The sequence below is a fragment of the Mus caroli genome, chromosome 14, assembly GCF_900094665.2.
Source record: "Mus caroli chromosome 14, CAROLI_EIJ_v1.1, whole genome shotgun sequence".
NCBI classification, from domain to species: Eukaryota; Metazoa; Chordata; class Mammalia; order Rodentia; family Muridae; genus Mus; species Mus caroli.
The window spans coordinates 25,341,547-25,356,677 of record NC_034583.1 but is presented as its reverse complement, the minus strand read 5'-3'; the positions used below and the strand labels follow the sequence as shown (position 1 = coordinate 25,356,677).

At 46.4% G+C, this 15,131-nt stretch overlaps 1 protein-coding gene across 4 annotated transcripts in view; it reads left to right on the top strand.

The window, feature by feature from the left end:
* Positions 1-15,131, top strand: part of Wdfy4 (WDFY family member 4) — a 218,847-nt gene that overhangs the window by 148,111 nt on the left and 55,605 nt on the right. For all 4 annotated transcript variants that reach the window (XM_029469142.1, XM_029469139.1, XM_029469140.1 and 1 more), the window contains 4 exons: positions 734-882; positions 6,416-6,536; positions 9,520-9,605; positions 11,237-11,299. In XM_029469142.1, the coding sequence (XP_029325002.1) occupies positions 734-882; positions 6,416-6,536; positions 9,520-9,605; positions 11,237-11,299 (419 nt within the window). The remainder of the gene's footprint in view (positions 1-733; positions 883-6,415; positions 6,537-9,519; positions 9,606-11,236; positions 11,300-15,131) is intronic.

The window sequence follows — 15,131 nt, the reverse complement described above, 5'->3', positions numbered from 1 at the left end:
TAAGAGGCAGAGAATCAGGGAATTTGTTGTGATATGTGTCTCCTAGGAAGGGTCAGAAGTTACTCCTGGAAAGTTCACCAACATGACTACCTAAACATTATCCAACAAGGACAAGGACAATAGATGTGCTAATGGGGATAGGAGAAAGCAAAGGAGGCTCAATCCTACACAAAGAACTGCTGGCAGCAACTAAGGACTGCTGAGAACAGGACAAATAGTCTCCTGTTGGAGCACACCAATTGGTTATTCAATACCAAATTATCAGCCCTGAAAACATACTTACAAATAACATTACACTGACTGAACAGGTTGTATTTAAAAATATTTATGCATAAATGTATGCATGCATGTGTGTGTGTGTGTGTGTGTGTGTGTGTGTGTGTGTGTGTGAAACAATAGTTAATAGCAATAGAAGTCTTGAATTTGAAAAAGAGTAAGGAGGGATATGTCAGAGGATTTGGAGGGATGAAAGGGAAGGGAGAAAGGGTGTAATGATATATATATATAATGACACCCAGATGGATTGATAAGAATGGTTGTGTCCATGTGTAGATTAAAAACTACATGGGCTGATGGTATCACTTGTGGTTGTGGCTGAGATTGTGTAGCCTGCCATTCTTGCAAGCCACTACCACTGACAGTTCCAACTGTCCTGTGAGTTCTTCATAAAAATCACGGGCGTGGCTTGTCTCCCAGGCACGTGGTCTGACTTTGGCACCCTCTCTCCCTCCAGGTGTCACAGAAGGTCCCCATGGTGATTGTGCAGGGCCACCTGGTCTCAGAGGGGATCCTGCTCTTTGGCCAGCAGCACTTCTACATCTGTGAGAACTTTACTCTGTCTCCTACAGGCGATGTCTACTGCACCCACCACTGCTTATCCAAGTGAGTTCTCCACTTCCCCCAGCAGATTCCCCCAAGCCCTGCCTACTCCTGGTTCCCTCTTTTCCTCTTCCTAATGGTTATCATAGGCTTAGAGCCATGGAATAAAATAGATGACTCTCCAAAGACAGCCTATGGGCTGGGTAGCAACATGGCAGCCTTGTATGTCTCCCCTGCTAGGCCATGTATCTTAGTACTTGGGGACCTTCCCTCAGGTTACTTGGATAACAGACTTCAGTCACATCAGGGTATGTATTCAACTACTCATTGACTGCCCATCATTCTATATGAGATAGTGGCTGCTGCCCAAGGCACTCAAATGACATGGGCTACACAGACAGGCTTCTTGGAAAAGAGGTCAGAGCACACTATCATTCTGGAACAAAGCATACACGATACAGGGGCACTTCTGTTACCATAGCTGGGAGACATCCTGACTGATGCAGGGAGAGCTGCCTGATGATATGGCTAAAATCTAATAAGGGCTGAGGTTTGGACAATACTTTTCCAACAATTATCCAGGTAGGGTGGCACATGGGTTATCCCCAACACTCAGGAGGCTGAGACACGGAGATGCCAAGTGTGAGGCAAGCAAGAGCTACAAGTGAGAATCCTATCTCAAGAAAAAACAATGCAAAGTGACCAAATGAGGAAATGATGTCTTCTGTCTTTTCCACAACTAGTAGCTGACATCATCAGCAGAAAATCTTAAGGCCTCTCTATAGTGACAGATGTTTGCTCTTTTGGGGTTCAGCCAGCTCCTACTGACTAGTACTCCACAGAGTACTGCACTCTGTGCTCATGAAGGACAACCATCCGAAGTCAGACCAATAGTGTTTTGCAGTTGTCAAATTGTGTGTTTTCTCATGGTCTTTGTTCTTGCTAGATGGAGAGTTTTTCACTGTGGTTTGCCATGGTTCCTCTGGTGACAGCAACTTCTTAATCTAGTGACTTTCAAAGTGGCTTACTCCAGAGTCACCCAGAAGGATCATTAGCACACAGACTTCTGGGCTCTACCCTTTCTGTAGTTTCTAATTTGGTAGGTCTGGTGGGATCTGATATTTTGCCAGCTCCTAGCTCAGGCTGATTCTACCAGTCATCAGGGACTATATACTTCGAAAGCCATTGTTTACAGATGTTGGCAAAGAATTCCGTCTTGACCTGTCAGTAGCAAGAGTTTTAACTCCCAGCTATCATGAATTCAGGAAGCCAGAGTTAAAGGGTATGTGCACGAGTGTTTGCCAGCCCACCCTGTTTAGATTACGGTTGAAATTTGCTTTATTATACTTACTGACGTCCTCTCTCACTAATTTCCATCTTTTATTCATAAAATCTCTCCCATTGCTACAAGTCTTTGATGATTTTCCAAAGCTGGAGTAGCATAATTAATACTTGGCACACTCATTCCATCTTCTCACTCATGTTTTATTGATACTGATCAATACGGACACTGGGTCCGCAGGCTGGCCTTTCTTTGCTGATGAAAGCTCTCTGCTCTTTCTATTGCTCAGCATGCCCACCATGTAACGACATGCACAACCCATCGCTTCTAACATCACTTGGGCTTGGATTAAGCTAGCCTTAGATAAGATGTTATTGATCAGCTATACTTTGTTTTAATCATCAAGTCGTCTATCCCTGCACTTGTAATATAAGCCCAGTGGTTGGACACTTGACTTATAATGGCAAGAGTGATTTCCCTTGTCTGGAAATGTACTTTCTAAAACTCGGGTAGAATGGAAATGACTGACTACCTTGGGATATCTCCAGGGAATTGCCTGGGTATTTTTAGTCACCCCAAGGAAGTGTTTGTTAATCAGACAGTCACTGCCCCCACCAGCTTCTCTAAGACCTGAGAAAGCACTGCTACTAAGAGAGAAGCAGCGATCCCAGCCAGGCTCCCAGATCCTGTCAGATCAATGGGAATTGGGCCGTATTTTGACCATGGAGACTAAAGAAGGTACATAAATAAGCCTGTTAAAAATAAAGCTGGACCAATCCTGAAATGCTTCTCTAAAAGCCATTGAGTTGAGCACAGCTGAGCATTAGACCTTGGAAGAGGCTTGCTGCTGCACCATAAAAATATCTCCAATCAAGTCCAAGAACACTAAATGCCCTCGAGGTGACTGGACTTAGGCATGTACTGCAGAGGTGGAGAAGGTCCAGAGAAGCTTGGCTCTTAGTGGCACTGGGCTCTCTCCTCAGTGGAATGTTTAGTGGCTGTATTAGTTTGTTAGGGCTGTCAAGAATTTGGTGGCCTGCAAGGATCACAGAATTTTAAACTTATGCAGCCTTACAGGCTAAAAGGATGAATCAAGGTGTCAGCGGCACTTCCTCAGCTGCTCAAGGGAGAAGCCTTTCTCTTTCCCCTCAGCTTCTGGTGTCTGGGCTATCCTTGGAGTTCCTTGGCTTGTATATAGACACACTGGCCAGCTACACAACTGTCTTCTTTCTCAGGGTTCACAAGTACCCTTCTATGATGTCATCAGTTATATTGGATTAGGGCCCACTCCAGTGACTTGATTTTAGCTTGAAGGCTTCTATAGACGACCCACTTTCAAATAAAGTCACATTGTGACATAAACCTATCTCTTTAGGAATCCACAGTTCTACCCTAAACAGTGGGTGGCATCTATGGGAACCTTGGAGATGAAGTATGGAACACTCACTTCCTGTCCGTGGATTGTTGGGCATCAATTCTCTGTTGAGTTCAATTCTGCAAAGTTACTAAGCATCCACCATGTGTGTGCATGGTGGTAGCTCCACAGCTACAGTGACACGATATCTCTAAAATGTTTAGATCCCTGAGAGATTCCAGCTACACACTACCACTATCATTCTGACAAAATTAAACGACTTCAAATAGAGGCCAACTGAAGTGTATTTTGCTTTGAAGCCTACTTCAGCTGTCGAAAACTAGGCCGGTCAGCATCACAGCCATCATTTACCTGACTTAGTGGGTTTTCCTGGTATAATTATTAAAATCTATATATAAGCAACTCTAAACAATTTGATATGGGGAGGTGATTGCCTGGAAGTAGAACTCTGAACAGCATCCTGTGCCCTGCAACAACAGGTCCTCCTAATAATGAACTAGGATCAACCTGCTTCTTCCTTCCCGTTAACCTTGGATGTCTGAGCGCTGATCTATCTCGATTTACTTAGCATGATATGTAAGAATGGTTATCTAGAGCACCCAGTGACACCTGTATAAATGCTGCATGTAGCCAGCCTCAACTTGGATGTCTATCAGTGAACTCAACAATGACATAGTTTAACTTTTCTGCGGATCTGTGGCTGCCCGTTCTGTCCTATGTAGTTACACAGACCAAGAGGCATGAGGAAAACATGGCTCCTTTTTTTTCTCCCCAAAGCCCCATGTTCTAGTACAGGCTGCCCATGGTTCACTTGTATCAGTTGTGGGACCTATGGACCTATAGCATGGGGTAAACTAAAGAGAAGGAGCTGGAAAAGGCTCCGCAACAACTCTGAGGAGCGCTTCCCAGGACACTGCTGAGTGACACTGCTGAGCTTAAGAGTCAAGAGGACCTGGGTTTGATGCAATAGCAAACTGCAACCTTTGGGAAGTCTTGCCTCTGGAAAGCAGCTTCCAGGTTTATAACTGGAAAGGAACATGGTGCATGCATGGGGAGACTCATTTAGGAACAAAATAAACAGTGGATGTGGGAGTTCTGGGCAGCTAGGGAGCATGGCAGTCACTTAGCAAGCATCCACAAGGCTCAGGGGAAGACAAGGGACCTTCGCCCATCCTGCATAGGAGATGCTGCACCACTCTGTGGAGGAGCTAAGGTGTAGAGAGTGCTTTCTGTAGGTCTCATAGCAGGAGCCTATGGAGCACAAGAAAGATTAGCGCTCGTCATTCCCACCAGACCTTGGCCTGAATGCTGTTTAGCTTAAGCAAAGGGAGGGAGGTGGAATAATCACCACTGCCCCCCCCCACTCCCCGTGAAAGTCAGAAATACTTGGAAACAACTCAACTTCCACCCAGCGGTGGCTCTTGTAATGCACAGTGGGCTCCAGCCCGCAACAGCCTCCTGGCCAAGGCTTCCAAAACCAAAACCACATTTTCTCTTTGATTAGCCCTACAGCAATGTGGCTCTGAGCAGAGGGGCCAGGAGGGGTTGCAAAGAGCCTAAGTTTGTGTCCTTGAAGACGTCTGTATAAGGAGCTACCCAAAGAGTCCAGATTTCCACCCTGTCCTACAGGGGCCTTCAGCTGGATGGGAAACTCCAAGCTCTGTGTAGTATGGAACCTGGGCCACCAGTGACTAGACCAGAACCCCCCATCAGGTCTGTGAGAACCTGACTCTCAGCCACAGAGTGGTGGCATGGGACCTCATGGGTGACTCTAGGGCTAGCACCAGGAGGAGATGAAACAGTTTTCCTGCCTCCACTCCCCTCCCTCATATCCGCACCTTGGCAAGGGCTCCTTCACCTCTGGCCTTTCTAGTCCTCTGATTAGGACATAAATGTGTTAGGGCAAGTGCCATTTATCTGGGAGGGAAATGTTATCAGAATGTTCAGAATATTTGTGGTGGTATACACAGAGCTTGAGATAAAATAGAATCTAAATAAATACAAATATACTGGCCACATGGTCTAGCTATTCATAAATGGAGCTGTCTATAAAGAGAGTTAATGTTATTTCCCAAGACCCCATCTGTGTGAGTACTGAGAGCTCCCCCACCTCAAGTACACAGGACATTCTCTTTGGAAATGAGCATTCAGACAAATCTGAGGTTCTCTGCCCCCTCCACTTCCTTCCAAGGAGAGAGGCTTGCTCTGAACCCTTTGATGGAAATCCCTTTCCAGACCATCTTCTATGTCCTACAGGCTACCCCTCCATGTTGGAAGAGGTGAGACTTAAGTCACGCAGGTCTCTGCTCTGCTCTTTGGTAGGATAATGCTTGCCCTCTAAGGCCTAACTTTGGAAAGTTTAGATGATGATCAATCCCCTTCTCTCAACAAAGCCTGGATCTTGAAAACCAAATGAATTCTAGTATCTGTTTTTTTTTCTGCCATGTGATTATACCATGTCTTCTAATTCACTGGCTCTCTGTCTTATGACAGGTGCATCCAACAATTCTGGGTGGTCTATCTCATGACAGGTATATCCAACCCCTCTGGTGTTCTCTCTCAACAGCTTGCAGGGTCACTAAAGACTCAAGATTGGAGGACACGGGTCTAAAGTACCACAAATCCATGTGGTGTAACAAATTTGCAGACTTCTGAACCTAGGGAGTTTTCTCACATACCCACCCCCTGCACCCTGGGTCAACATGACTCTTCACCCATGAGGCTAGCTCTCTGCCTACTCTTCAAGGACAGAACTGAGTAGATATGGGAAGCCATCAGCTCATCAAATCAGCAGAGCAGTTAGCATAACTACAGCCCTTTTCCAGGGTAGCTCTGAAAACTGTGGGGCCAGGAGAGGGGAGTAACTGGGGGGGGGACTGTAAGTGCCTTCTTCGATGGATGTCCACGTGTGTACACATCATATCTTATTTCCTTTTCAGTATCAGTGACCCCTTCATTTTCAACATGTGCAGCAAAGACCGGTCCTCTGACCATTACTCCTGCCAGCGCCATGCCTATAGTGACCTCAGAGAGCTCCGGCAGGCCCGCTTTCTCCTTCAGGTTAGTTGAGGGGTCCTGACCCACCCAGGGTAGAAGGGGGTGGTCTGCTTATCATGACACAGGTGAACCAGGAGTCATCAGGCATATGTCTCTGTGATCCCTCTTAGCTCCTATTGGCCCAGGACTCTTGTGGAGAAACCTTGACTATTACTTCCCTGGGCTTCATCTGGATCCCAGAGGACTTGGAGCTCTGGCAATCTCAACAGGCTCTCCAGCCAAGGCAAAAACTGCTGGGTTATTCTAGCTCACCGAGTCTTCTGGGAGTCAGCATCTTCTTTGTGATATGAAGCTATGCTGAAGCTTTAGGAATTGTGGGCGTCACAGAGAGCTTGTGACCCAGAGGCATCCTGAATACATGTCACCAGTCTCCTCCTGACTTCCTCCAGAGCTTGCCTGGCTCTGAGCTTCTCATTATCTCCCAGGCCAAACGATTTAGGGACTGGATGACTGTTCCCTCTGACACATCTCCCAGAGCATCCCCACTGCTTACAATGGCGTCCTAGGTTCTAATTAGAGATGGAGAGGCTCCTGTACGGGAATGAGTTCAGCCATGAGATCCTGCGCAATGTTCTGCATAGAACATTCCATTTAGCATTCCATTTAATGTTCTGCATAGAACATTCCCTGCAGCATGGGTAGGAGGAAGAGCTCTGGACCCTAGTGGTGTACACCCCAAAATTCCTCCATGAGTCTAACTCAGCAAGGACAGGGCTGCCTCCCCAAGCCTTCAAGGTAGCTTCAAGACACAGGAAGAGCCCCCTTTGCTCCCAAGGGCAATACATTTCTATGCCCTCTCTATCCTGTTTTAGCTCCTGAATAAATGACACAGAGACCTGGTATATTTTATTAACAAGCTGAAAGCCCTGTTAACTGGGTAGGTATTCATCGAGTCTAACCCGACTGTGTTAGCTTGGCCACTTCCCAGTCATGTGATACTTTACCTGTAATCTGAGTCTTGCTCAGGCTCTCTCTAATCCATGTGTGTCTTCATGATGACTCCTGTTCTCTCCATCCATTCTTCTCTTCCCCTCCTCCCTCTTGTCTCTTTGGATCTCTCTGACTGGGATCAGAAGCCCTGCCTTCCCTCTTTCCTCTTCCCAGTTATTGGCTGAATCAGCTCTGTATTAGCCAATCAGAGAGGATGGAAAACAACTTTTACATAACATTGAGACCAGAGATACTTGACCATGCCTGACTCCCAGACTGCAACCAGATGTCTGGGCATAGAAATCAGCATCCAAATACACAATGCACAAACCCATCCCAACAGGAGAGGACCAGGGTTCATCCCTCTCTGCAGTTTCTGGGATACTTCCCAAGGACAGAAAGGGGCACTACTTGACTTGGAAGAACCTATTAAGGGCTCCTTGGATCTGTGGCTTCATTTGGGCTATGTGGAACACTTTAATTCTTCTTGAAAGCCTCTTGCAGGAGCCTTGTTATTCCCTAAAGTTTGAAGCTCTGGAAGATATTCCAGGGGAGTAAATTCTAGAGTTCTAGCTATCCCACTGGCCCCAACTGAGTGCTTTTCCTCCACTGTTGCTGCTTTTGCCTGAAGGCTTTCCTGCTTATTTTTCCTGATCCTGAGCTCTTTCTAAAGGACATGGCAAATGTGAGGACACAGAGTAAGGAAGAATTCCCCATCAGGAAGATGCCAGGCAAGGTAGCTGGCCCTGGAGAGCCCTTGATCACTTCTCCAAGCCATCTCACCCTCGGTCATGGCAGCCATGCCTTGCCCTTTCCACACCGTGCGCACAGCACTGAGCACATACTGGATGCACAGTGGATGGCTGGTCCCTTCCTAAGCTTCTACACTTGTCTCGCAGGTTACACTCACAACTTAGCGTCACTGCGAGTGTGTTTCCTCCTTCCTGGGGAATAGCTTCCAGGTGGTTGTTTCTGGGTGGTTGTGAAGGTCAGTGGAAGGGTATCCATGTCTCCAGTGAACTGGGTATTTGAGGGAGAAACAGTGATTATCCAGTTCTGGGTTCTTCCAGGAGAGTTAGAGCCTGTCACTTAAAGGATCTGAGTAAGCTGTAGCTTCTAGGGATTGGATCTCACTGTCTGTCTTGTTGTGTATGTTTCTCTTTGTAGAGAAAGCGCCCCACATCCTTATATGTCGTGGTACAAAGGGACTTGGAGGTACCCATGTAAATCCACTCTTGCTGGGATTTGGGGGCTGGAAAACCTTACTGATTACCAGGAGAAGCAAGTGGTGTTTATTTCTGGGTGCCTAACTAACCATAGGTCTAAGTCTCTGACTTTAGTCCTCCTTGTCCAGGCCTCAGACTCCCTGGTTCTCCTCCCACCCCCCGGGAATTCTCCTTCCATGATGCCATGTCATCCCCAAGGCTCCTCCCACATCTGGAATTGTGGGATTCCTTCTTTCAAGTCTATTATATGAATAGCTTGGAAGAGAAGGAAAGGGGAGAGAGAGAGAGAGAGAGAGAGAGAGAGAGAGAGAGAGAGAGAGAGAGAGAAAGAAAATGGCCAAAGGAAAAGTTAAAAAAAAAAACAACATGTAAAGTTGATTCAGGCATTGTAGGGTAGTCACACCAGAATGGCTGCAGGATGTGGGTGTGAGGAGCACTCCATCATCTGACATCCACAGATGAGCAGAGCATTGTGCCCAGCTGAAGAGTCATCCTACTCCATAGCTTCTGAGGGTTTCTGGTGAAGTGAGTCCTTTAAACCTATGACCCAGAAATGTCATGCAACTTGACTATGCAACTGAGCATGCTCTTTTTGTAGGCTCTTCACCCATCTACAAACAAAGCCTTCACTTCCTGCTTCATCTGCACATGTTATTATCAGAGCCCTACTCACCCAGTACCAAGGTTTTCACCCTTAGAGAGAGGTTTATGCTAACCATAAGGGCTTCCTACCACAGAGACCCATATGCCCAGTCTCTGCTTGCTCTGATACCCAGGAGTACCTCTGTCTGGGAGTCAGCACTCATAATAAAAGGAGTTTCTCTGTATAGGATATTGCCCTGGAGATCTTCTTCCAAAACGGGTATTCCAAGCTCCTAGTCTTCTACAACAGCGACCGGAGTAAAGCCTTGAAAAGGTAAGGACTGGCAAAAGCTCCTTTCAAAGCTACAATCCTGAACGGTGACCAGAGAAGCGAGGTTCCCCAGCCCTATTCTGTGCAAGTGTCCCCAACCCACAGCAAGCAGAATTTAGGTGAGGCACAAAGTGCTTTCTGACTTTTGGAACAAAGTACAAGCCAAACCAGAGGAGCCTGTTTGGAGCAGTGAGGGCAGCGACTGAAGGGAGGAAGCCGTGCTGACACGGGCTTTTTAAGAAACTGGTGTGCAATGGACCTGCCAGAGTATTTTGGCTGTATTTTCTAATTTTCCAAATCTTTTTTTTTGGCTTAATCTTTCTTTTGCATTCCAATTTTAGTCATCCCGATCTCATATTTCACTGGAAAAACCTCTGAAGCACTGATTCCCATGTGCACGCCGAAGCATCTTCTCTAAGAGAAGCCTGCTGCCCTGCTCCAGCCCCCTTTTCTTCTCCAAGTAGATGAGTCAATCTAAGCAATGGCAGCCAGCATCTGGATTCTTGACACACAGAGTTATTTATTTCTATTGTTACTTGAAGTCATGGAGAAGTGGACAGTCCCACAGAGAAACTAGAGAAAGTCAGGGTTTTGGTCACCAGCAGAGCACACAGAGGCAGGGGCCAGAGAGAGCAGGTGACCTCTGAGCCCCTGACATGGGGGAACTTCCAGCTTTGTTTTCCTAGTGGCCCTGGCTGGTAAGTGACCCCAGGGCTAGTTGCCACCTTCAGGGCTCAGTGTGTGAATGGAGGACAACATGGCACAGGTTTGTGCCTGCCAGGAACACCCATTTTGGCTCCTCTGCCTTCTAAAACAGTCTGGGCACCTTCTGCTGTCTGAACGGGCTGAGCAGACATGCTGTGTTTAAGCTGCCTCATGATCTTTCAGCAATGTAGGATTTCCTTTCTGCCACCCCAGTGGTGTGTTTGAGAAAACCAGGTTCTAAGGGGATGGTTTATTTGAGGTCACATGTTGGAGGTGCCAGTGCTTGACCAGTTGGCCTCATTACTCTGGACTTGTTGCCCAACAGCTAATAGCATGAGGCAAAGGTGTCACCTCATGGCAGGGAAGCAAACAGGAGCAAGAGGCAGCAGCTTGGGCGCCACAGTCCCTTAAGACTTGGCCTAACCATGACCTAAAGACCTCCATTCTGTCTCATCTCCCCACAGTTCTGCCACATTCCCATAGCAGCACCCTGGGAACCAAGCCTTTCCACAGGGCTGGTGAAGAGCATGTCAGATTCAAATGTTACCCAGAGCTTGGGCAGTGGGGATGGCCTAATGGAAGTTCTAATGCAGTGTGTGCTCTAGGAGACCTAAGATAACCTTTGAACCCACAGTGACACACAGGAATAGTTGTCAAATTGGTCATGGAAATGTAAGGTGCTTAGGTCCCCCACAAAAGACCCCCAAACCCTTTGATTCAGTAAGTATTGTTGCTATCAGTAGACCTAGAATGGGTGATGCAAGAGGCTGCTAAAGGGGTGGGGTACCTCAGAGGCGCCCAAGGCCCTGTTGTCAGCATGGAATAAGGGACATGGATAGGGGATGTGGAACTACCAGGTCTGAGGATGTTTCTGCTGCTGGTGGGAGGCCCGTGACTCTGCTGATGAAACTATTTCTCTTTTTATTTAGCTTTAGCACTTTTCAACCTAGCTTGAAAGGAAAAGGCACCACAGAAGACCCCTTCAACCTAAGGTAAGGTCGGTTCAGAGACATGCTTTCTCTTCAACCGTCTGCTCTGGAGCTATGCAAAGGGCACACTGGTTTGTTTGCAAATTCCTTTCCAACCTGACCTACAAGTATCCCCTGCCAAGAGGTACTAACTCCAGTACAGCCTGAACCAGGCCCTGTAGAAGGGGTGTGCACAGCCATGAAAGTTTCTGCATGTTCAGAAACTAGATCAAGATAGGAGCAGCTTATTTTTTTTTAATAAAATCTGAAACTCTCCGAAAGCTGAATCTATGAATACCAATGGAATGTCACAAGTAGAAATGTCTGTGTGTTACCTCGGGTGACACATGGGTCACAGTCCTGCCAGGCATACTGAAAGTATTGCCTAAAACTTTCTCCAAGATTTGTGTAGAGGATGCATGCAAAGCAACCATTGAGCCTGCTGACATGGGAGCCGCACTGACTGTCAACAGACCAACATGAATTTCTTGGTGAGACTTAGGTCCCAGACCTAAGACACTTCATTATGTATATGCAAATATCAAAATTCCCAAACTATCTGAAATGTGGACATTTCTGGTTCTAAGCATTTTGAATAAGGGATACAAAGTATAGTGGCCAGTGCATGAGTTAGAAAGGACCTTAAAAGCCTAGTATGTGGGTCATCCTGCTGGGCATGGCATGTGTTCTGTCCCCCAAAAATAAGCATCTCCTCTACAGGAGCCCAGTTCCTTGAAATGCCAATCCAGAATCAGTAAACATCTTTATTTCTGGTGGGAATGAGAATAGAAAAATGGGGGCTGGTTTTATACAGGAGTATGTGTGGGCAGGGCAGTTGTCATCCCAGGAATAGTATGTAGTAACTTTGTGTTAAGGATGGATGGGTCTGACCTATTTATTCAAAGTATTGGTACCTTGTGATATGTGGTGTCTGGGGCTCAACAAATTGACAAGCAAAACAATGCCACACTCCCTTTTTCTTGTTGAATTTATTCTATTCTCATGAGGAGGATATACATCTCAATTTAGTCTGAGAAACAAAAGGAGTGGCGAGGGAAGGGTTAAAAAGGAAAACAAACTTGAGTTGAGACTTGGTCAGTGACAGATCCATCATTTTAGAGAGGACCAGGAAGGAACTTTTCTGGAACTAGGGAGCAGAACTGCATCCCTACAGGGAGCTAGCTTGGTTAGCCTGGCAAAGGCTGCTGTGTGTGGCCTTTAGGCACTCACTAGGAAGAGATAAAGAGGCTTGCTGCGGAGTCTATAAAATCCTAGGGGAATCTTGGTCATGGTGCTATTTTTATGAATACCTGAGAGGTAGGGGATGAGGGACATCAGAGGAAGGACAGACCAGACTTATGTTTGAGAAGAATTACCTTGGCAATTAGGTCAGGTATATCAGGGGCAAAAGGAGAGACTGGTTCGAAGCCTGCTGCAATGACCCGGGGAACTGATACGGGTAGTGGGTAAAAGCCAGCAGGAGAGATACGATTAGTCAGACTGTGAATGTGCGCTAAAGATACGGCGATTGGATATGATAACTAGTGTGGGGTGTTCGTGAGAGGGAACGAAGACTTAGAGAAAGTGAAAGGCTTAGTCCTGAGTAGTTGGGAAATGACGTGACGACAGCTAAGAACGTGAAGAGCGGCAGTAGGTGCTGCGTATTTGGAGCTTTGTTTGGGACACATGACTTTAGAGATATCTGTGACACTTTCAGGAGGGCCAGGGACAACATCCAGTAGAGATCATCAGAAATGTGAACATGTTAATGTAGGTGCCGATGAGATGTAATTCAGAGTATTTCAAACCAAGAGAGTGAACAAGGTCACAGGTGATTGCATGCATGCACTTGGAGAAGTGGAGAGCTAGACTACACAGAGGCCTACAGAAAGGAGACACATAGAGATGAGCCAGCTAGAGGTGGAGAAGGAGGAGGCAGACAGAGAGCTAGCCTGGGATGCAGGTATGGGGAAAGCTCCTAGAAGCCTATTATGTGCTTCAAGGTAGGAATGGTCAGACATTCTCCATAGGCAAAGCAGGATAGAAACCAAGGTGAGAGGACTCACATTGGTAACATGGAGTTGATGGCAGGTTCAACAGAGGGGGTTCCTGCTCACAGGGGCAGAACTTTAGTTCTCTCACTAACAGATGTGGAAGTTAAGATGAGTTAGGATGCTGTGCAGGGCACTGATGTGGATCATCGGTGGTGAGGTGGCTGTTTGCCGGCCATAATGGACACAGTTCAGTAGTTGATGAAGGTAAATCTGAGTGTGCAGGGCAGTTGCTATCACTCTCGGACATCTTACGCTGCTCTCATGAGAGACTCATTGTCTACCCTCAGAACTCTCAGGTCATTTTCACTGTAAGTTGTCGTCAGCCACCCAAATGAATGAATAGAAGCAAAAGAGAGGACTCATTACCTCATGTGCCTGAAGAAAACAAACAAACAAACAAACAAACAAACAAACAAGAAACCAAAAAGAAGACACACACCACAGCTCATCATCATGAGATTTTTAGGCTCATGAAAGTCTGCTAGAAGCTGTGGCTGTCTTCCAAGCAAGGACTTCCCCAAACAGTCCTGTTCCAGCCAGGATTTACGAACACTTTAGCATCCATGCTTCCAGCATGGTCTGACCAACAGTCACATAGGAAGTCTGCCTCAAACCATACACTGTATCTGGGTTATTTTTAGCAAAATGTCACCAAACCAATTTTCATTTTCTCAATTTACACTACATGCTGCTCTGAGAACCAATCAAAATATTACATTTGTCAGATCAGGACAGCGTGCTCTTAAAAAAGTATCATGTGAAGTATGTAGAGATTCCACAACTGGGCATAACCATTCTTAGGCTATTGTCCTCAGACTCTTTAAAGGCTCTACCCCAGCAAAGCATACCCTCTCCGTCTCAATTTCTAGTCCAGTTGGGGAGGAGGCAGATAGAGATGGGATAGAGGAGATGAGGTAGATTAACTGGCTATGCCCACCACATTGGGAATCCCTACAGAGATGCCAGTCAGGTGATACAGTGACGGTTCTCTGTGATGGGTCAAACATGTGTAATGTCTTCACTCATCCTTGTGTGCTTTCTCGCACATGTGCAACATCTTCTTTTAGTTCCACTGTGATGGTTTTTCACATCGTGGCAGGATTTGCCTGGGTCACTCTGTGTTTTTCCTGGCACAGTTCCAGCACGCCCTCAAGCACAGAGACCCTTGTAGAAACCGTCTATCTTCTTCTGGGAACATCATCCAGTGCTCTAGAGTTCATAAAACCCATGTTTAAACACAGTGTTCTGTCACTGAGGGCTCTCTGTTTATTACCTGTATAAATTCTCTTTGAAAATCATAAAAGACAGGGAATTTAGAATGTCAGTTACAAAAAGCTACACCAGTCGTGTAAGATGGTGATCTTCTGTGGTCAGGGACAGTGCCTGGACTTAACATCAAGTTCCCCTTCTTATCATGGCTCCACCTCCAGTCCCCCTCCTCAGAAATCAGGGCCTGTGACCAGTTCAGGGACTTGATACCTGTAATGCACGGGATTCTGTTAGTAAAGATCATTTTATCTCCTCCACAAACAGAGCAATCTGGTTCCTGGGTTTCTTGATGCTCTGGAGCCCTGAGAGGTGGAAGCTGAAACAATCCATCCCTTTGGGCTTACAGAATAGCAGGTGTAACCAGACATAAAATAAATGCCTGCCACTAAGTCAGAATGAGTGTGACCACCAATACCCCAGCATTCAGATGGTTCCAACACATTCCTGCAATACCATGTGGTTAGGGAAGCTGGGAAGCAGCCTAGTTGTTTATCTACCCCAGATAAACCTGTGCCCAGCCAACTCTAAGGAGC